The 24,294-nt window shown below is 35.8% G+C and overlaps 1 protein-coding gene across 1 annotated transcript; it reads right to left on the bottom strand.

Annotated features, from left to right (window-relative positions):
• Positions 1-1,919: 1,919 nt before the first annotated feature.
• On the bottom strand, positions 1,920-24,007 carry CALB1 (calbindin 1). Its single transcript, XM_082719423.1, has 11 exons — positions 23,666-24,007; positions 23,077-23,153; positions 19,044-19,118; positions 10,444-10,527; positions 10,276-10,332; positions 7,270-7,347; positions 4,620-4,675; positions 4,284-4,323; positions 4,102-4,155; positions 3,182-3,253; positions 1,920-2,845 (listed from the first exon to the last, which is right to left on the bottom strand). The coding sequence occupies exons 1-11, from the start codon at positions 23,742-23,744 to the stop codon at positions 2,732-2,734; spliced, it is 786 nt and encodes a 261-aa protein (XP_082575549.1). The 5' UTR covers positions 23,745-24,007; the 3' UTR covers positions 1,920-2,731.
• Between the last annotated feature and the right edge of the window lie 287 nt (positions 24,008-24,294).

Raw genomic sequence — 24,294 nt, 5'->3', positions numbered from 1 at the left:
GCCAATTAAGGCCTCTATATAAGCTTTAAGATTCGGGTGGATGGTGTGGGCATTTACTGGTTGTGGGGCTGCCCAGGACAAACCTCCTAAGTAAGTTTCCTGGCTTATTAATCTGGTACCTGTAATTTGGAGTGGCCTGCTTCTTCAGTCTCTCATTGCCCTCTAGCTATGGTGAAAAATTTCAGATTTCACTTGGAAAACTCCCAAGATTTTGAGCCAAACCAAGTATCTTCTCACACTCTCATATTTGATTTTTCACTTTCTTAATAGTGACTCTTTTTGGAGTAGAGTTCTTAAGTTTTTCCAATCTGTTTTTTTCAAAATTAGTTGTTAAGGAATCCAATTTTTCAATCTGTTTTTTTTCATTATTGGTTGTTAAGGAATCTTCCTATGCATGAGGAGTGGGAGATATCCTAATAAGTTGTTGTCTGTGTACCTTTTGCATTTGGATTGATAAAACACCTGGAATGAATTTTGTCTGTGATATGAGATAGGTGTGTATGAGCTATTTTACATTTGTCCTGTCAGAGTCGTTTTCCACTTTTCTGTTTTCTGCTCCAGGAGGCAGGCCTGTCACTTACAGGTAAAGGTGACTGATTTAGCTGAGTTATAAGAATTTCTTTCCCTGACAGTGCTCAGATGTTAAAGTTCACCATAACAGGAGGGGTGCTGGATTCATGACTATTATTATTGTTATTAGCTTTCTAGGAAGTCCCCCCCACCCCAGATTATACTCCTATCAGACTTCCTGTGGCTGTTGTTTTTCCTTCTTTCTCGGTGCTGCTTATTTTGGTGTACCTGCTCTTTATTTTGGTGTTCACTTCATAATGAATAGCCATTTCATCTGTATTGAACAGATGACTGTAGAAAATCTGTATATCCCTCCTATTTCTGTCAAGGAAATCTTTCACCAAGAACTATTTGATCATGTCAGTTGGGCAAAGGACTCCCAAATACTTGGATTTTTGAGATTTCTTTGTAAATCTTGATGTCAGAGGCTCCTTTAAGAGCAGATGTATTCCACTGAATCAGGCAGACTGACATTTATTTTGATTTCTTAGGCCATAATAACTTGAGTATCCTACATTTTCACCTGGATTGATTACCAATTACATGTCAACTGAATTTTTTGAGGTAGAAACAAAAATACAAGAGATTAAAGTTATTTTCCTCTTTATTTATTCTTAGTTGTTAAATTCAACCTAAGGTCAGTGCTTCCATGTACATACTAGAAGCAAAGCCAATCTAACACATCATTTGTTAAATTTTATTTTTTGGCAAGTCTCTTTTCTGTTCATCCTTGGGGGAAAGAGATACTTCACTTTTATTTTGTTTGTGATTTCTATGAATTGAGAAAATTAGTGCTGAATTTATAGAGTTGGAGACATTTAAACTGACCCACAGCCATTAACTCTTTGGCGGTAACTTTATAAATTTCATACAGACATATGTCTCTTAGCTCTTTGCTTCACAATCAAAGTGTCAAATTACCACCCATTACATGTCAAGTGTAACCAGTAACAGGATGTTCTAGCTACAGATCTATGAAACTGACTTGGATGTAGGTCAAAAGACCATAAAATCTCCCTTGCTAAATAGGTTAAATGATTACATTAGTATTTCTCTTCAGATGTTATTTTTAACTCATTTGAAACTATTTGCAGATAGAAATAGAGCTATCTTGAATGCTGATCACAAAACGAAATATATAGAATTCACAGAATACACAAAATTATTGATGATATAACATTCAACAATCAGGGTGCTATGAATTTTACATTAAAATTTAATTATGTAGTAAAAAATAGAGTTGTTATAGCTAGAAAAAAATATTTTCAGAGGCAGCAGATACCCTTGATGGAAACGGACAGTCCTACATAGGAAGAAAATCCAGGAAGTATGCAAAGTAGACACCAGGATACTAGGCATATATAATTTAATCAGAGATCACACAATATGACATAAAAACAGCAGTTGACTAGAATAATTATAATCTGCAACACGTGAAAACAGTTTAGAAAATGGATTAAGGTCATACTCTGACAGTAGGCTTCTTGGAAATACAGATGTAGAATCAGACAGATTTGTGTCATCTGTGCTACCTTTCCTTGTCATCAGATTAACTTGAACCAATAGCTTGGTATGGATTCAAGCATAGACGTGTTGTTGATTAATTAACTAAGTCTTGTCTAGTGAGACTGTTAACCTCATAGAGCCACGAATAACTAACTATTGATTGATATTTTGGTATTTTAGATGCAAAAGCACATTCTTCCTAATAACTGGAAATACAGCTTAAGACTATTTTGTGGGACAGACCTGTGATTGTCTGAAATGGTAACTTGTTAGATATAATTCTCCTCATTAGTGACAAATGTGCATTTACACATCAGAGACTAGAATTTTAGAGATTAATCCTAGTGGAATTTTCAGGGAAATCTTGTCCAACTATATTTATGAAAGCAAGAATATGTTCAGTTATTTTTTTGTTCAGTTGGGTCTATTGACTGGCTTAAGCCGAGACTTTCTCCTTTTTCAGTCATGTAGTTACAAAAACTGTACATTACAAACAGTGTAGAAACAAGCTGAAAAGAATGTGCCACACATCCTGGGTAATCATCTAAATGCAGTTAAATTTACAGATACAAAAGAAAATACAGCCTACTCCCTTACAGTGCACAGTTATTGTTAGATACAATGTATCGCTAGTAAATGGTCATGGTCACCAACTCTAGTTGTCTCCAGCAGAGAGAATGAGAGCAAGATCCGTTCGGTACAGCTTCCCCCCATCTGATAAAGCCATTATGCTTTTCTTGTATGTTGGAATATTATTAATATCCAGATCCTGTATAGAATATAGATAGCATTGTTATCCAGCTAAATATGGAAGTTAATTAACCACTGTCAAGTGATAAAATGTAGGATGAAAACTTCTTGTTACATCAATCCATTAAGAGGTAGATTAAATTCTTCCACAAATATGAAAAATCGCAAGGTTGTTTAAAAATCTATTTATCACAGTTACACAGTTTTAGGCCAGTACCAAATCAGGTTAAGAATTGAATTCTACTTCTGCTGCTCTATAAATCTTTAAAGTAGATTTCCAAAAACGGATGTGTGGTGCTTCTAGATGGATCCTTATAGTCTGCTTAAAAAGTGAGTGGCATGGTAACTAGATTACCTGTTTATTCTTCTCACACAGATCCTTCAGTAAAGCATCCAATTCGTTTTCATCTATGTATCCATTGCCATCCTGAGGGAGCAGAAATAAACCAGTATACAACCCACTGCACAGTAACAGGGGGTGTAAGAAAACGGAAATAACTGATTCTTCACAAAGTCTCCCTACTGCATACTTGGCAGATATTCCAACATCTTAATGTCAGACCCTCCAAATTCTTTATTGCTCCAAAGGTCCAAAATACATGTGAATTGCCTCTCATGCAACAACCTTACATTTAAAATATACTTTGAACTTTTTGAAGTACTTTTACATATAACATCTCACTTTATGTTAACAGTATCCCTTCCTGTTGAAGTTATTAGGTTGTTGTTAAGTATGTTCACGTGAATATGGACTCTGAGGCCTGGGGAAGCTGTGTGACTAGGCTGATATCACACCAGGTAGTGGCAGAGCTGTGCCAGAGCCCACAGAGGAGTGATTTGATCCAGGAGTAGGGAAATTAGGAAAAAATAAAGGATGGTAACTACTGACATCACAAACAGCCTTACCTCATATACATGATGTTACCATCTATTATATGGGGAGGATTCTCCTGGATATTTTCAACTAACTTAACCCTCATCCCACCCTGGAAAGTGATCTCCTGTTTACAAATGAGGAAACTGAGGGTTAGAGGAGTTTGGTATCTTATTCAAAGCCTCAAAATAGATCAATTGTAGCATGGGCCTTGAATCAAGAATCCCCTAATTGGGAATACCATATGACAAGATACTATGACAAGCGTAAATTGGCTGAGTAATTTTAATAGCTCATGTTTCTTGTAATATGGACCTTGAGTTTTATTTAGGGTTTCTTCCCTCTGAGCATTTTCTAAATTCTTCTAAATAACCAAATTATAGATAAGAAAAAACTTTTACCTGATCGTATAACTCAAAAGCTTTATTGAACTCTTTCCCACACATTTTGACTCCCTGGATGATAGAGAAGGGAGCAAAGGTTAAAGTGTTACTATTCTATTTCAGTGTATTTCCCTTGGCAAATCTCCCACAGTCTAACTTTGCAAGGAAAATATTGTTTATGGTAGGGAAAAGAGAAATACCTGAAATTTAAGAAGAAAATTCTCCTGTACAGGTAGTAACCTTTTGAGAGAGAAATAATAATAGATTAGATTTTTTGGATAAGGATCAATTCATTATAACACCTATGTACTTTTTTTTTCTTTTAAAAAAATGTTCCATTTATTTATTTGACAGAGAGAGATCACAAGTAGGCAGAGAGGCAGGCAGAGTGAGAGGGAGGAAGCAGGCTCCCCGCTGAGCAGAGAGCCCGATGTGGGACTCGATCCCAGGACCCTGAGACCATGACCTGAGCTGAAGGCAGAGGCTTAACCCACTGAGCCACCCAAGTGCTCCATCTGTGTACTTCTTAAACTCACCTGGCCATCTCAGTTAATTCCAGCTTCCCATCATTATTTGAATCAAATAATTTCAGCTGAAAGACAGAAGGTTATTATTGTAACCACTGAAGAATGATTTATTGTAGGAAAGAGAAGAAAATTCAAAATAAAGTATTTGGAGTTATCAATTACTCATATAGACTGTAAAATTCTAGAAACTAGCTTTTATTAAACTTCTAGTGCAAATTTTCAGTTCTATAAGTTGGGTCAATTGCCAAAGTTTATCAGGATAATATAGAATAGTCAAGGTAATAAAGATCTTAGCTAGATTATGGAATACCGTAATTTATTTTTCTTGCAACTATGTGTATGTGTTAAGATGTGGGAGAGTTGGTGTCTGGCAGTGTAAAGTATATTCTAAAACTTTCCAAACAATAATATGAAAATAAATATTGGTCTCCCTCCTTTATAGCATAAATCATAAAGAGAAGCAACAGGCAGATAGTATGAATAAATTCTTAAGAGAACAGAATTTTTGACTAATTTTCAATTATTTTCCTTGGATAGTAGATACCTCCTCACCATACTTACATTCACATCATACACCAAGACCCATTCAGATATAAATACACTCATACTCTTATTCAGGAAGCATGAATGTTTTTTAGAAAGTAGCAACTATTGTACATGGAGGGCTTATAGACGAGATATATTAAAATAAATATATAGTTTACATGCTACATGCTATTATATATAAATATAAAGTTTACATGCTACATATGTGAAAAAGCAATATTATTTTTGTTTTTTCAAAAAATGTGATCAGGTCATAATGGTTATAGGTTTAGTGAAGTCTCTTTAAGGAGAAAAAGAACAGTCTCTGGTTTGAAATGTTCTAAGAATGCTTTGTAGGAGGCAGATTTTTTCAGAGTCTGATACTGACACATTTTATAAATTGTTGACCATAAGTTCTGATATCACCAAACTGTCTACCAAGACACTGGACACCTGAGCACACAATTTAGTGTCCATAGGGGACTATTTCCCTACATATATATTTAAATCTTAATTAGTACTTGATTAATTTGCCTCTCAGATTTGAACTGGTTTATGACATTGAATCAGATATGCCAGGCCAGTCCAACAGGGGGAAAACTCCCATCTGAGTAGTTTTTAAAAGACTGCTTCAAATTTCTACCTGAAAGGAGTTCTTACTTTAAATAGACATCCCATAAGACTGGCACAAAACAGAAAATTGATAAATGTAGGTTATTGTCCATTTCCCATAAGCTATTCAGAGCTTAGATGTCCCCACTGTGACACATTCATATGCTAGTGCTATGGATTAAAGAAGATGCTTTCTTGCAATGAAAAATTTTTAATTTTGAAATTAAAGATTAGTCCCGCTTTATAATATCATTCTATAGTGAATAAGACAATAGTAATGTTCTAGTGTGTTTTTTTCCCCCTCTGCATAAAAGTAGACTCCCAGTTTGAAAGTAAACCTCATAACTGAGGTTTATAATCAAGACTTGTATAAGATGACTTCCCAGGGTAACTAAAAAGCCTAATTCCTTTATCAATCTAATAGAACATAATTATTATAATATGCACTATTGTGGGGGTATTTATGTAAATCTGTAAGGTAAGAATTCACTGTTCCTTTACAGTACTTAAAGCATGTATAAATATATGTACTGATTTGGACAATTTTAAAAATTTTGCCTGAATTTCAAAAATTATAATGTTGCCAAAATACTGATCCACAGCTGAATCAGTTTGGCAAAGACTTTTCCTCATAGTTCTAATGCTATGCATCAAATGAGGAAACTACCTACTTGAAATTGATGAACTTTATGGGCATTGGATTATTCTATCCAGAACTTCATAAATTTGTTCATTCCTAAAACATTAAGGGTCTATGTGTGAAGCAGTTTCCTTAGCTCATTATCAATGTTTTATAAGATATCTTGGTTACACTATTTATCATAGCATCAGGCTTAGGATACATTTGGAACTTCTCAAGCAAGCACCAAGACCATATTCTAAAATACCCATTTTTTTTTAGTCACCCAAAGAATAAAGTAGTTGTAAGTTCTGTTTAAACTCTTACAAAATTAATGATTTTGTGGGTCATGATAAAAACAAATTCAGAACCTTCAAAAAATGTTTTTAGTTATCTAATTTATGTATCTACAATGTAACTTACATGTGTATAAATTATATAATTACACTGGCTTTGTAAGAAAAATGATCTTTTTTTTTTTTAAGATTTTATTTATTTATTTGTCAGAGAGAGAGAGCACAGGCAGAGTGGCAGGCAGAGTCAGAGGGAGAGGCAGGCTCCCTGCGGGGCAAGGAGCCCAATGTGGGACTCGATCCCAGGACGCTGGGATCATGACCTGAGCCGAAGGCAGCTGCTTAACCAACTGAGCCACCCAGGCGTCCCAGAAAAATGATCTTTTGATAGATATAAATTACCTCCACAAGAAAGGAAATGCTCATGTGTTGAGCCTTAAACCAATGATGACAGCACTCACTTGGTCTTACTTTTCAAGGGAAATGATACCTAAACGCATGTGATGCCCACATGGTTTATTTATCTCATCCTCCATAGCCTTGAGAATTAACAAGAACACAGTAATACTTCATAGGTTCTTGGCTACTATCTCTCCAAGATCAGTCTTACCATTAGGTCTGTATATTCAGCTAGCTTTGTATCATCGACAGTCTTGTTTGCTTTTTCCAGCAGGTCCTTTAGAAAGTTCTGTTAAGAAAAAGAACACTCAGGTAAGTGTCATAAGTAACCTATAATCTATTTCCATTTCAGCCTGCCTTGAAATGGAATGTCCTGAGAATGCAAAGAAAGCCTCCTTTGGAGGATAGAACTGGGTGAGGAGAGGACCTCGGAAGGGAGATTATGGCACTCGGTTCACTTGGCATTCCAGCCACGATGCTGCCTCTGACAGGTAAGATACATGCATTTTACTGAGACCTGATCTGTTGTGGTCTATGTTGCACTGCTTTTATGACTTCAATTAAATGTGTATCTGGATTGTACACTGTGTAGGAATCTGAGTACAAGCTTGTATACCAGCCAGCCCAATGGGTGCATTTCTACATAATGATATCTTCATAAAAGCTCATATGGCTTTCCTGTAAGAAAGCCCCTTTTTCTGCCATTGTAACAAGAGTGAAAATTATTAGCAAGCCAGATGGAGAGCTACCTATCATTTGAAGTGCATTTTCTGTGCTCACAAACTGTGAGGTTTATAGATTGTAGGAAGCTTGTTTCTCTGAAGGGCCAGTCACGTAGCTTTTGGGCTGGATGCAGTCTCAAACACCTTGGTTAGAAAGCTTCAACTGGCTGTTCAGTCAAAGACAGTTGGCCACAGATGATGTTCTCTAATCCTTGAAGGGTATGTGAATCACATTAAAATAGAGATTATTGTGGGAAGGATGAAAAAAGATCATTATTAATTTGACAGTTGGAGGTTAGGAGGGAGTTAAGTTTTTTTAAACAGAAATAAATCAAAAGTTTTCCAAAAACCACATAAATGACAGTGTTAACACTTAGGCATATAATATTCATTTTGTCTAGAGCTGTCCATTTGCAACTCCTTTATTTTTTTTCCAAAAATGAATTAATGCAGTTATGGAAAACTAAGCAGGTACTGTGTTTGGATATATTGAAGGATTGGGTTTCTTTGGTTCTGCAGTGGTTTATCTTCTTCCCAAATGTATGAATTCTGCTGGGCTGGTTTAACTTTATTCTTTTTGAGGAAGGAGACCTTTTTCTTGGTTTGATTAAATGCATTTTTATTTCAAGCATTCCATTTCAAATCCAAAGTGAAGCATGGAAAATTCAAAGTTATGTGTTGGGGGTGAATTTTATTTTTGAGCCTTATGAGTCTTTTGTCAGAGATTAATTGGGTTAAAAAGCTTCATCAGAGACTAAAATGGTGGTCACAAAAATAGCCTGGGAGAAACCTGGGGCCGCTGAGATTCAAAGTCGTGTCTGAGAGCAAGTGATGTTTTACTCTATTATGGATCTTAAAATTAGCTTTCTTGAAAGATCCATTAAAAAAGAATACCAACTTATCTTCAAAATTCCCCAGAGAGGAGGACTTCTATTTAGAATCTCTTTCTGAGAATAAAATGTAGAACAAAGAAGGTCAGTATTAGAAATGAGCTAAGGTTTTCATGGTGAATTTGAAATGATTTTTAAAAGATTGGTTTTTTTGTCCTATAGAATAAAGACACAATAACTTAACTGTTACCTCATGAGCTCTAGGTTGTTGTGCTGCAAGTCTGTATAAAACATATTGTTTTCATGTTAGAAATGTTTATATTTCCAAGAGGCTGCTGTTGACTGTGTTTGAGCAATTTTACAGTGGTGCAAATGTCCTAGTTCCATCTCTAAAATTGTCTGTGACTCAAGCCATGTTAAACCATGAGAAGGAAACTGAATTTGATATTCCTATTTCCACACTTGACAAGAATCATTATCAGATAGTCTAGATTCTTTCGTGAGCAGCTAGGTAAATTTGAAAAATTGACTCTCTCTAAATTTCTGTCTCTCTGTATAATGGAAATGATAATACATGTCTTGCAGGTTTTCTGAGAGGATTAAATCTTAAAATACATTTCAAGTACCTAATACTATACCTGCCACATAAGTATATTAATTTGCCTCCTGTTTAGTTACTCTCTATCCCGGAGACTGATAAAATAGGGTCTCTGGACTGAGAAATCTTGGGGTCAGTTTAAGGAAATGACAGAAAGAATGTAGCCATACTTCTGAAAGACTACTAAATTATTGAGTTAATGAGTAATACAATGTATTGTGCCATGTGTATTTCACAAAATCTTTCATATACAGAATTTCACTCAAGCTTCACAGTAAATCGGAGTGAAAGGTATTATTATCCCCATTTAAAAGAAGAAAAAAGTATCAATAACTTGATTTTAGATCTCTTTGGCTTCTCCTTCATATCTTTTCCTCCCCCACCAGCTCTTCTGTACACCTGGGAGAGATGAACTGACAAATTCAGTTTCAAAGTTATAATTTTTCAGAAGTTTGATTATAGTAGGACTTTGTTGTTGTTCTTGTTGAGAGGCAGGGGGTTTTATGGAATGGGTAGGGAACCTGGAGGCAGAGGAGTTTGGGTTTAAACATTGCAACCCAGCATCGTCTTTCTGTGTGGCCTCACTGTATCACTAAACTCTTAATCTTTTTCCTCACGAAGGTAGTAGTGATTTCCGAACTCACATGAAGATTAGATAAAATAATGTGCATACATATTGTAGGTGTCCAACAATTGTTTCCTTGTCTTTCTCTTGAAAGAGAAATCTGTTTATATTCGTTAAATTTATAAAATAAAATGGCAAATTTCAATGAAAAGGAGCATCTTATTTGGCCTAGAATATTATTGTTCTATCTGTCTATCTAGTATAACAATTTGTTTATATCACAGAAAATGCTAATTTTTTTGCATTCCTGAATAGAATTTGAAGAAGTACTTGATGTCTCTTTTTTAATCTGGTACTTCATTAACGATGTGGAAGAGTGGGTGAAAATGTGCCATTGCTCAATGTAAGTTTCTTTTGTGGGAAGTTTTTTAAAAAGTTCCTAATTAAAAGAGTTCATAATTCTATTCAAGAGGAAAAAAACAACAGGTTTTTATTTGCTTACCTTAAGTTCCTCAGTTTCTATGAAGCCACTGTGATCAGTATCATATTTTCTCCATGTCTGTAAGTAATTTTGGATAAGGAAAACCAAATAGATTAAAAAATACACAACAATTTTCCTACACTAAGTAACTTTCTGAAGACCTCACTCATGGGCAGAGCTCTATTTTACCTTCATGAATTCCTCACAGGACTTAAGCTGCTGGCATCGGAAGAGCAGCAGGAAGTTCTCTTCTGTGGGTAATACATGAGCCAACTGAAAAAGATTGAAAAAGTTGTAAGGGAAGCAACCCTTATCATTACTTCCTGCTTGCTTTTCTTGAATATATTAGAAGAACTTTTATTGCCTAGAAAACCAGGAGAGGAAAAACGCTAGGACTGACCTTCCCTTTTTAATACTTTGTTCCTACAGAGAAGCATTGTCTTCTCTAATGCGTGGGTGTCCCTGAGTGACAGGGCTGCCTGGTCAGTGAGGTGGCTGCAGCAGGTGTGTTCAGAAAGCTCAGATAACACAGGTCTGACCATTCCTTATCTGCTGGACATCCAAGTAGATTCATCCCGGTGGCTTGAAGCCTTCATCTCTTCCGTGCCACAGAGCACTGCTGCTCTTCTCAGGGTGCACAGAATGTGGTATGTGTAGAGATATACATGACACGGAGAGGCAAAGAAAGTATGAAAAATGCAAATGGAGGGTAAAGGAAGGAAGGAAAAAAAATGCATCCCTAGATCTGAGGAGAAAGCCTAAGAAATGCAGGGAAGATAAACTGAAGACAGGGGCGCCTGGGTGACTCAGCTGGTTAAAAGTGCAACATGGGGGCTTAAGTGGGTAGGAGAAGAATCAATGAAACAAGATGGGATTGGGAGGGAGACAAACCATAAGTGACTCTTAATCTCACAAAACAAACTGAGGGTTGCTGGGGGGAGGGGGTTTGGGAGAAGGGGGTGGGATTATGGACATTGGGGAGGGTATGGTGCTTTGGTGAGTGCTGTGAAGTGTGTAAACCTGGTGATTCACAGACCTGTACCCTTGGGGATAAAAATATATGTTTATAAAAAATAAAAAATTAAAAAAAAAAAAAAGTCTACCTTCAGCTCAGGTCATGATCCCAGAGTCCTGGGATCACACCAGTGTCAGGCTCCCTGTTCAGTGGGGAGTCTGTTTCTCCCTCTTCCTTTCCCTCTACCCCCACCCCAATAAATAAATAAAATTTTTTTTAAAAGGATAAACTGAAGACTATTGTAAGGCAGTGGAAAGAGAGGGGGAAAAAACCATTTACAATGAAGAGTGAAAATGGAACAGTAATAGGAAGAAATAGTTCTCACATTGTTGGTTTTAGCTAAGAGGATATCCACTTCAGATCCAGGGCTTGGGTTTAAGACCCTATTTATGACCCTATGACCTGTCTCCTTAGATCTCAGATTGTAACTTTAGAACCCTCTTCCTCTTCCTCTTTTTTTTTTTTTTTTAAAGGGTTCCAGATTCCATTTTAAGAGGACTGTAATCTGTTATGTGTAGGAGGGAGGGAGCTGGATTGATGGCCTCACTGCAGGCCTGGGTTCTATTCCTGGCTCAGCTGCTAATTAGCTGTGGTCCCCAGCAACTCCCTCAGCCACTTCTGGAACTTAGTACCTTCATCACTAAAATAAGGAGTTATGAAGTAGAAACCAATGTCTCTTAAATGTACTGGGTTCAAAATGATTTTGAGACTTTGTTAGAATCACTACATCTTCACCATTAAAGAATGAAAGTACACATACAATGTTTCACCTAATTTCCTTGAAGTTCAGGCATGGACCTTCATCCCTGGACTTTAGACCAAGCACCTTTGGTATGGATATACCTCAATTTCTACCAAATTATAGGAAAATCTATCTCCTCATGTCCCTTTAACAAAAATTTCATCCATTTAGGTATATTAAAGCTTTTTAATATAAAATGTATCTTTTCAAATTTATGTGTTTTTATGTCTTTAAAATAATACCTCAAATTAGATCCATTCAGCTTATGAAACTAAGGAACGGAGCCATATATCTTATTAGAATGTCAGTATGACTCCTCAGAAGACCTTTTCTTATTTTGAAACAAAGGTCACTAGTATAGTTGTGCATTTACATAAGCATTCATTTGGGAAATAGGAAATAGCTAATGCCAATTCTTTTAGTTATTGGTATGTAACTTGTCAGATACCACTTTGTAAGGTGTGGTTGGCCCATCCATTTCTGGAGGGCAGGGACCATGCTTTGTCTGAATCTCCTCTATGCCTAGGGTGGTCCTCAGTGCATTATATGCCTGACCTAAATGCTGGGCATTGGTTGATAATTTTACTTCATTAAAAATACCTACTTAACATGATTTGTAGTATTTGTTTTTACTATCTTCATTGCAATTTTCTATATTGCTTGAATTTTAATAGCTGTGTTTTCAACGAAATCTAACTTTTCTTAAAAAAATTACACACAGAGGGTGCCTGGGTGGCTCAGTGGGTTAAGCCGCTGCCTTTGGCTCAGGTCATGATCTCAGGGTCCTAGGATCGAGTCCCGCATCAGGCTCCCTGGAGCCTGCTTCCCTCTATCTCTCTCTCTCTGCCTGCCTCTCCGTCTACTTGTGATCTCTCTGTCAAATAAATAAATAAATAAAATCTTAAAAAAAAATTACACACAGAAAAAAATAAAAGAATGAACTAGTAAGTAATTACTAAGTGTAAAATAAGGGAAAATTTAACCATCTTTGTCTCAAAAATTAAAGTTCATATAACTGGCATAAAATTTAGAGGTCTCTAGAATGTCAAATATAGAGATGGTAAAATTGTTCTGCATATATAGTAAAAATGTGTATTTTTTTTCCCATGTCATTTTGGGACATGTTTCATTTATTTTAAAACATTGCAAACTATATTTACATTCACATTTTGAATCTATAAGTTTGAACTGTTAATGTTAAACTGAATATACAGCCATCCCATTTTAACCATTAGAAAAGCATCTCAAATATGTAAAAGATTATAATAAAACAAGCTAACCATTAAAAGAGCAATAATGAATATGTGTGGATAGGATGTAACTATAGTGAACATAAATCATCTTTTTAAAGGTGTGTTTCACCTTTGGTCCTTCTGTTGATGCTTCCATCAATATACTGGGAGTCAAAGTTCAAATTTCAGAGCTGGGTGCAATAACTCTCCAGCACTAATGTCTTAGAGCATTTCTACAAATAGGAGAGGTCTTTTATTGAAGATGTCAAGTAAGGTGGCTTTATTCTCAGATTTGTTAAGTCCCTGCTGTCCATGGAAATATTCAGTATTACCTGATCCAAGGTTACTGGTAATTTCTTAATCCTTGGGCTGCCTCACTGTTCTTTTATGAACTCACAAAACTTCGTTATGGTTTGGAAAAGAGGGAAGAATATCAAGGCAATAATTAGAAGGCAGATGATAGTAATCAGAATTCCTCAGCTTCAGGTGTGAGCACTGGTACCTGTCACTCAGAGTGGGGAAGTAAAAGTTGCCGGTCTCTCCTAGATACATAAAAACTACACACATCTTGAGGATAGGGTCTGTGTCTTATTACTGTTTCTTTGCCCAGCACCTGTAAAAATGTCAGTAAATACCTTACTGAATTTATGAAAGAAGGCAATGGAGTATGGCCTAGGGTCACCGTAAGCTGTAACTAAAGTTCCTTTGGAGAGAATTCAAATAACTTATTACTGAATTGTGGATAGATTTGGGGTGGATATTGTGATCCTCTAGTCAGAGGTTCCTTTAAAAGGTGCTGGGAGTGTTACTTTGGGAGATCCTCTGGGGTGCCTTTGGGAGATTATCTAGGCTGAAGAGCGCTGCCTTCCCAAGGATACTGTCTGGGGGCCATTGAAGCTTTCAAGTCCGCTGTAGGGTCGACTGAAGCCTCTACTATATAGTCCGAGACTATATCATGGACCACCGTTTCCCTCTGCCCAGTCCTCTCTTTTTATTTCCCCTCAACAGGTATTGGTCCTAAGAGCACCCCCCAATAAATTTACTTATTGCTCATTTTTGGCTTAGATCTGCTTCCCAGGGAACTGAACATGTCATAGGGTTTTTACACTTTTGTTCTATTCCTAGGCATAATGTAGAACCCTCTTCTTATGTCTTAGAGCAGGCTGAAATTCTTTGCTGTAGCTCACAGAGCTATGTTTCAGAACCTACTAGGCACTGGGCTAGATACTGGGGATTCATAGTCACTGTGGGTAAGAACCTTATAGGGAAGCAGATAATTTCAAACATTATTTCCCACAATTTCAAAAAAGGAGATGTAGTGATAAATTTCAATATTAGTTACAAAGAGAGCACACACAATGGGCAATTTTACTAAAAGCTTAAGTGACTGAGCTACGTAAGTCAAAGCACACATGAAGCATAATTCTTAAAGACATTGGTGGTGCATGTTAACCTCCTTCAACACATATTAACAGAGCATTCACTTCTTTCATTTGGAAACCAGAGAAGTATTCTTCCTAGGCAATTAAGTGATTCCAAGAAATTGGGAAAGCAAATAATCTTACATAAATTTAAGGCCAGTTGAGTTGAACAATTTTAATATGAAAAATTATATAAGAAGTTGTTAAAAGTTTTGGTTTTCAGAAGAATGGTGTAGATTTTCAGTTTTTTAAAAAATAATGATAGCAACTACTACAGTGTGCCAGGTTGATGTATTTGTTTGATGTTTCTCACATTTGATGTTGGTACTTATATACTATCCCTCTTTACAAAGAAATAGGTAGAGAGGATAAATGAATTGCTATCATTTAGTGTGAACCAGATTTGAAAAATCCGACCATCTGACTTTCTTGACTTTTGAAGCCTTTGAACCATCTGACTTTCTTGACTTTTGAAGCCTTTGTCTTTAATCATCATGCTCTATTAAAATCTCCAATCAAAAACCTTTTCCTCATTATTGAAAATTATTTATCTAGAGGGAAGTTTTTAATCTGATTTTACTGTTCATCATTTCCCCAAATTCTGAGGTGAAAAAGTAGTTTGCTATGAAAAATTACATTCACTATAGCTAAACTTACATGCTCAAATCCTACTGTGGAAGAAAAGAGGGAAAATAGTGTCTGCCTCCCTGGGAGAGATGTTACAGTTTTAGGATTAAAATAGCTTTTAGATCTATTTTTTTTTTTTTTCAGTGTTATGTACTGACCTGGACAAAAAAAAAAAAAAAAAAAAAATTGAAGACGATGGTAGTTTCCCACACGTTGCCCAAGGGATTAAGTGAAAAACTTAGAGTTGATATCCTACTAAGGGAGATATCTGTACTTACTAGAAATTTCTTTTCTGGCACTTATATTATCTGCTGAATCATTCAGTCTTCCTTTCTAATTATTTTAACCAGCCTTCCCTGCAATAAAGCTATTAGCCTGAATAAATTTAGAACATTTTTCGACTGTCATGGTGTTTGTTAAAGTATCTCAAAATTTCAGTGCTCCTGTTTTGAGTTCATATTAACAACCTCTTTATAAATGAACTGTATTTATGTGAATTTTAAAATCTAAAGACATGAAATTTTAAAAGTTCGGAAGAACGACATCTATATACTACCCTTCATTTTACGTATTTCTGGATCTCAAAAGCATGTTGTTTGCAAGGTCAGTCCATTTCAGGATAGAACTCTGAAAATTAATCACTACATTTTCTGATCTTTTGAACAACACATTTCAATTAAAGTCAAATCACTTTAGCTCATTTCCATAGGAAAGCAGACTACCAAATGAATCTCATTTGGTTTGCCTTAATTAGATTCTTGAGGATCCCATCTGTATGCCTATTAAATATATAGGAACAACTAACTTCTTCTCCCTTTGATCAATAAAGTGACATTATCTTGATGTGACTAGGTAGATTATCATAAATTTTGGAAAACATGGGGTTTCCCATTCGATCATGGCTGGCTGGAGTGTGTGTATGTGTGTCCCATGTTATATATAGGATTTCTTAGCAAGTGATCTATGTTCAGTTGGGGGAAAAAAAAGAACTTCATTTTATTCAACTTCCTAGTGGACATACCAGGATGTGTTATGAATTTGGGCATTCCCACTCTTCCTCTCCTCGTTTAGGACACATAATCTCTAACTTTCAATTTCTTCTTTCCAGTGATTTTCAGAACCTCTCTTTACTCCCTTCACTCCTACTTACCCACTCTAGACCTAATCAACATGCCTATGAACTCCTGCAGTGATCCCTCTTTCTGCTCTCCCATTCTAATGTTCTCTCCAACCAATCCCCCATTCTACCCCTCCTCTTGCCTGTGGCTGATAACTCAGATTAATGAAAAGAATTCTGGAATCATGGTCAGACCTAGGCTTGCATACACTTCTTGTCACTCCCTGCCACTGGGGCCATGGACACAGCATTTAAGCTTTCAGGGTTTCAGTTTCTTCATCCTTAAAATGAGGAGTTTTGGCTAGTTTTCCCCAGGAGTCTCATCGGGCAAAAAATTCTGTGTCCTGGGATAGTTAGTTAAGTGAGACACATAAGAATTTATTTGAAAGTTTTTCTCCCTTTAAACTCTGTCTTCTTCAGCTGTTCTGCAAGTTGTGCTCAAATCATGTTTCAAATGCTTTGGCTAGATAACTCCTCTATGTTTCATGCATCCTGTTCAGCCAAGCTAAACATAAAGCCTTTCCCTAAGTAATCAACCAACTGAAGCTTGGAACTATTTTCTTTTAATGTAGAAGATGCACAGGTTATATATTATTTTAAAAAAGTAGAGTAGTTTAGAGGAACATGATTGAATTCTGGCTGTTTCACCATTTCTTATTTTTTCTTTGGTCAAATTCTATTGAAACCACAGATTCCCCGGCTATAAAATAGGTCCTTCTACTATAAATTAGACTTCCTTTATTTTGTCACAGGATCAAATGAGAGAATGCATTTTATAAATTGTATATTGTCATACCATGTAAATTTTCTTACTGTGATTACTATAAAATTTCTCAATTCTTCATTTTAGCCTCCATTAGCTTCTTTATCCTCGACTATTACCTCTATCTTTACTCACACATAAAACTTTTCTATAATAGTTTATTATCTCAAACTTCTAGAGAAATTTCTTTCCTCAAACTTCTAGGACAATGCATCTGCTAGTGGCCCCCAGGCTCTCATTCAAATATGGCTTCAAATTATAATTCGTAAGTGGTGATACTCTACCCTGTATAGTAAAACCTGGATTCAAATGGATTCATCGAGTCCTTTTAAAAGTGTGAAATGCATGTGAATTGGATCATGATTTTTTTAATACTATTGTTTAATTTACTCTCATTGAAGAAATTAAGTAAAATAAATAGCTGAGACCACTGGAGTCCTTTAAGGTAAAGTATGTTAAATATCAGATGATGGTCCTTCCTCTACTGGAATTATAAAATATGTCAAGCTTTGAAATAACCGCATCTATAATTTCACTGATTTTAGATTTTCCAATTCATTTTGAATAGATTTACCTCATCTCATTTATGGTCTTTTAAAAGTTATTTTCTTTTCCTTAATGATTTCGTATCTTGATGAGTTTACATCTATGTGAATCTGTAAGTCCCAGTACCGTTAATTTATTATTTATATTGTAATGAGTTATACAAAGGCAAAGGGGAAAGTGTATACTCCAGGGAAATGTTTTAATTACAAAGGTAATAATAGTATGTCCTTTCTTAACTCCTTTTGTAGGTAGCTGCTTAAAAATAAGCATTTCACATTGAATGACCGATGTCCTGTAAGATCAATTAATTGAAAGCCAAGTTAATTCTCTGAATTGAAGGTAAATTATGACTACATGTTGTTGATGGCCAGACTACATCACAACCTAATACACTAAGAATATTATAATAATATAATTATACTTTTGATTTGGCATATTTTAAAATATCACCTATTAATTTTTCTGGACAAAGCTGTCCACTCAATTTTTCTAATAGGTTGCAGAGATCAAGTAGCTGAGACACCAGAGCTTCAGAAAGTACAAGTAAGGAAAACAACAGCTCTTGTACAAATCTGAGAATGCTGAAGAGCTGATGCATAGTCAAAGTCTGGCTGCCTTAACTCATAAACAAAATTTGTCCTCCATAGGAATAGTCCTCATCAGAAGATAGGATTTGACACCCACAATTTTATCTTTCAGAGACTCAGAAGAAATCCTTACCTATAACACATCATAAAATATTCATTAACTTTAGTTCTTTGTTTTTACTAAGGTCAACTGCCAATCTTTAAAATAGAATTTCAGGAACCAGGATGCAGCTTTCTGCCATTGTCATAGTGATGACAAATACACAGAAAACTGTATGCTGTTAAGTAAGAAATACCAGTGAGCCATGTACTTGGTAGGTGTTTTATCCAAGTGAGGCAGGGTAATGTAATGGCAAAGGTACTTTGCCAGGTGTCTGGGACCTGGGCTTCTAACTGTACAGCAGGTGTCTGGGACCTGGGCTTTTAACTGTACCGATGCCAGCAAAAAGGCACATAACCAAAGGCAAATCATTTCACCTCTCCACATTTTGGTTTCATAATGTATTATATTTAGGCTCTGGATTAGGCAAACTCTAAGGTCTCTTTCTTAGCATTTTGATTTTATAATTTTGAATAGAAGATAACATTTTACTTAGGCAAAATAAGCCTCTCCAAATCAAATCAAATCAAATCAAATCAAATCAAATATGATCTTGTCATATCCTGTCTGAGTTGGATTCAAGTATAAAATAAAGCTCATTTATTAAAAAATATATCAGAAAAATACTAAGTTCCTTACCTCTACAATTCCTATTTTTCCATCATCTCTCTGCCCATACTGATCCACGAAGGTTTTCATCTCTGGTGATAACTCCTAAAATTATATCAAAAGGTTAAGAAGTTTATTTAAAAAAAACTACCAGTTATGCTTCTGATATGTTAATAACTTCTACAAAGAAAAACTGGAATTGAAACCATTTAGAATTATGCACACTGATGAACTATTCTCATGAAAACTGAAGATATAACTGATACACAGTATTTACTGGTTTCAAATGAAAGGGTTACTATTATACTTTCTTAATTAATTACTGATTTATCTTCTTTAGTTTTGAGAATATGCTATCCTTTGAAAATGTAGTCAGAATTACTGAGTTCATAACTGTTAGTGAATTTAAATATAATGTACTTTAAACATTGCTTCCTTCAGGAAATATTCTTGTTCCAACTAACTGCCCTATAACATTTTCCTTATTTTAACACGTTTATCCATGGGAAGTAATAATAGGTGTTTTCAGTTTGGACAAGCAAGAAATGTGAATGTTGGAGTGCCTCACATTGTCACTCTTCAATGTTTCTAGTATCTTCAGGTTCCCAAAACAGAATGGCATTTACTGATTAAATACACTGAACAACTAAATTAAAAAAAAATTTCAGATAAAAAAAATGACTTTACCAATTTGTTCTTTCATTAGAGAGAAACAATTTTGATGATCTTATTGAAAGCTATTGGTTATATGTTCAGGATCTTTGCCTCCCAGAATAACTTAGAGAGTAATTTTCCAGTGTTTTCATTTTTTCCTGAGATGTTTTCTCTCCCATGTAATTTAGTATAAGAAGATATGTTTAAGAGGGACAAAATGAATGCTTTCATCTCATTTGAACTATTTTGTCCAATCTATTCTATTGCTTACATAATCTCTTCACATATTGACAGATTAGAGGGCTATGAACTGTAAACTAGTGATCTGAATATAGACCTAGTATTCAGGAAGTTGAATTTATACCCTTGGGTCTCCAACATAGCCCATTTTAGATAGCCCTGTTGCATCAACTGAAGCCAATTTAAAATAGGTCAGCCTTTACTAATATCCTATTCTATTCTATGTCCTTGGAAAAGTGTATTAAGGTCTCAGTTTTTATCATAACAAGATGATGGTATTATCTAGCCCATGAGTTTGCTTTAGGGATAGGTAGGTTAATATAGTTCGAGACTCATATTGAAGCTGAATATCCTTACTACTAGTTATTGCAGAATTCTTTTTGAACCAAAGTAAATATTTTTAGAACTGAATTAACAAATGGTAATCAAGCAATTTAATTATAAAGTAGTCTTTGAAACAAAACTCTTCTATGGTTTAATTATAATTTGCGTTTATTAAATTTTATTACAGCAGTAAGAGAAGGAAAGAGTTCATCCCTTGGCATTAGTGGGATCTTCAGTTTAGTTTTTTGCACATACCTTAAAGTAAACAAAAACAAATTATTTGATTTTAAATCTCAAAAATCACATGTACCACTAGTTTAACTAGCAGACATGACATTTAGTTTGTGAACTTCTTGGGTGGTAATTATGTCAAAATCTAGGTTTTAAACAGTACAAAATGTAATGACAATGATAATAAAATCAAGCTTTATAAAAATGCAAATTTAAAGACAAACTACCATGTTTAGTATAAAAGGGTAGCTTTGAAAATATTTTGGGTTTTTATATTTCATTAACGTTATATTCAGTTGGAGTATGTGGGTGGCTCAGTAGGTTAAGCATTTGCCTTCCACTTAGGTCATGATCCCAAGGTCCTGGGACAGAGTCCCATGGCTGACTCACTGCTCAAGGAAGCTTGCTTCCCCCTCTCCCTCTGCCAGTCCTCCTGTTTGTGCTCTCGCTCTCTCTCCCTTTCTTTCAAATAAATAAAATCTTTAAAAAAATGTTATAATCACTTATAATTAGTGACATTTTCAAAATTTCACAGTAATAATATGACAACCCAAATAGTGCTTCCATTAATACAATGAAATTTGTTATCCTGTGGCCAGAAATGAAAAGAAACCTGGTTTTTAAGATTAGTCTTTATGTTCTACAAAAAAAGAAGAAACGGTTTACTACAATGACGCCAGTAGTATAGTGATGATTGTCCAGTACATGAACCTCTCAGTCTAGATCTCAATTTAGATTTTAACTATCCAAAGCCTATACACATAACCCAGAAAAATACTCAGCAATCAACATATTAAGCAACTTGATATAATCTCATACCTGTGCTCAAGTCTGCTATTTTTGGATTAATACCTAATAATCAGAATTTCCAATAGCTTAAAACTGGAACCTGGGCAGTAGAAAAAGACTTATAAATCTTTAGAACTCTAACATGAAGTTATTTGTTTACAAAACAGTACAAATATTTAAATGGGAAAAGAAAAATCTCAAAAAATATAGTTTCTAAATATCTGAATTTCTAGACTGAAAATAAATCACAATATTAAAATTCTAAAAAAATAAAAATATAATCATTTAGCTACTAGAAGTGTCTTGCAATGTTTTAATTTGAAACTGTATGGCAAGTAAGATTATTCCAAACAGATATTTTAAATGAAACAAGGAATTGTTTTTGCTTTATTAGTCAAAGATATATAGAACTATAATATTACATGAATTTATTTATGATAATATATAAGGAGGGGAGGGTGTAGAGAGAGTGTATAGAACATTTCCTATTTTATTTGATCCTTCCAGGTTTATATAATATCAAATCTGGGTAAAACAATCCCCAGAGTGTTATCTGGTTTTAAATCCATTCGGTCCATGATTTTAGAACTGATAGTTCTGTAATACATTATAATACAGTTTAGAGTCCTCTGGTAGTCTTTTGTGAATATGTTGTACAGAGATGTGTATTACACAATTTTCAATTTAGTTAGAAAAAAAGTAACTGTGTTAGTAACATATTTATAAAATATCTATACATACATCAGTGCTTAAGGTGATTTGCTAAATTTCACATACATCTGTGTTTTCCTCTAAAGACATAAAAATTATATATAATATGTAATGTAAAATCTCTAGCCAGTAGTTAGTTAAAAGGCTAAAATCATTAAGCTCTAACTAGCCCAAATCCAACACAGTCTTCTAAAATGTAGTCTTACATAAACCCCAGTATACTAGTAAAATTCTTGTCCTGTTTTCCTCTGTACAATCATCCCATCTATGTTCTAAACCCGGGTATACTTTATTTTTATGCTGAGAACATCTTAACAGGTAAATTTAAACCCACAGGAAGTTATTCATAATTGGTAAGAATTGTCATTTATTTAATTACCTAATGGCTTAAATCACAAATATACCTTGCTTTCAAGACCCCATTAGTTGTTTTCAATCAGAGTATAGCTTTGCTTTTTAAAAATATATGAAATTCTTAAAATTGTTTTACTTTTTACATCTCTGACTTTTGGGTTTCTCCCTCTTAACAGAAAGGAACATCTTTCTTGTTAAGTTCTTGCTCATTATTATGTTACAAATTTTCCAACTTTCCCCCAGTGAGAAAGGTCAAGATAGAACATTTTCTTATCTGTCCAACCACATCAAATCTCAAAATAAGTAGCAATAAAACAAGAGATCCATAATCTGCAGATCTGTTTCCTGACCACCAAGGGGCAGAAATGTATTTCTCCGCCCCTCCCCCCCCCACTTCTCACGCAGTTAAAGAGAAGTTAAAAATTACCTTGTAGAACTCGATCGAAGACGAGGTGATCTGCTAAAAGGTCTCATGCACCCTCACTTTTAAGCATTATTAAAGCAAGTACAAGTACAGAATCTATATTTTAAAAGCTCTGATTTCATAGTGTAAGGTTTTTCCCTTTAGGGGATTTCTTTCTGTCCCCTTTTCATCCCCCCCTCCCCCACAGTTCGGAAAGGTGCTTTTTCTCTCCTTTCTCAAGTCAATAAATCTGCATTCCCTGGAAGCCACTTGATCTCCGGTGGCTCATTATGAAAACTTCAGAATATTTGTTTTAAGGCTGAAGGTCTTTTTCCTTGGTTGCAAACTTAAACCTACCAATCCAGCTTTCTTCCGTGCTTGCTGGAGTTCCTGAATCAAGTTCTGCAGCTCCTTTCCTTCCAGGTAGCCACTTCCTGAAAAGACAAAGAGCCACCCAGGTATCAGACATGAGTTTCTTCCCCTTTCAATTTCCATAACAACTATAGTTCTGGCAACCTGCAAAGCTCTCTCCCCCCGTACATTAATTAACTCTGAAAGGATGCGGAAAGGGTAGCGCAGCCCTCTCCTCGCGTCAAAGTTTGGACCCCCTAAGGGAAAGAAGGATGGTACGGATGTGAAGTATAGCCAGAGAAACTTTAGGGTGTGGTGTCCCCTTACTCTGCTCCTTCTCTCTCACTCTCCCCCCCCCCCCCATTAGCATTCTTGGAGAGAAAAAAAAGTTGAAGGTTTTGGGCTAACATAGAAAAACATATAAACTTTCAAGTTGATGGTTTGAGAGGAAGCGGGAGAGACAAGATTAGGAAGGTGGGGGAAGAAGTAAAGAAACGAGGGAAAATAGGATTAGGAGGCTCATCGGAGGGGAAAAGGATAGAAAAGGGCAGGGACAGGGGGTCTTCAAACAGTTAAAAAGAGAAGAGATAATCACCGTCTGCGTCGAAATGAAGCCAGATCTCGAAAAACTGTGAGGCTGTGATCAGGGAGGATTGCAGGTGGGATTCTGCCATTGTACAGCCGAGTGTGTGCGTGTATGAGTATGCGTGTGTGTGTGTCAGTGCGAGTGTGGGGTGAGCAAAAACCTTAGGGTGTGTGTTTGTGTGTGTGTGTGTGGTGTGTGTGTATGTGTGTGTGTGTGTGTGTGTTTGTGTGTGTGAAAGAGATCTGCGGAGGAAGACGGGGGCGGGCGCTGCCGGGAGCTGTCCTCGGTGCTGCTCTTCTCAGGCGGTCTTCCCGAGTTCTCTCCACACCCCGCACCCAGTTCTCAGTATTTATCCTGACAGAGGAGCTGGGCCACGCCTCCTCCTGCCTCCCATTCCTCATTCCCGCCTCTAGCTCGCATCAACCTTTTTCCCCTCCCAGTTTTCTCCTCTCCTCGCAGGAAAGCTTGCTGGAGCAGGAGTTTTAGAGTGTAGGAAGCAGCAGGTGGTGGGAGATCCTTAGCTCAGAGACTGAAGCCTAAAAACAGACACTCTTTCCCCCACATTCTCCTAATCCATAAACTATCTTCGTTCCTGAATATTATAGTGAAATAACATAAAGAGGTTTTGATTTTCAGAT

Source organism: Mustela nivalis (genome assembly GCF_964662115.1).
Source record: "Mustela nivalis genome assembly, chromosome: 2".
NCBI lineage: Eukaryota > Metazoa > Chordata > Mammalia > Carnivora > Mustelidae > Mustela > Mustela nivalis.
This window is presented reverse-complemented; position numbering and strand designations above follow the sequence as displayed.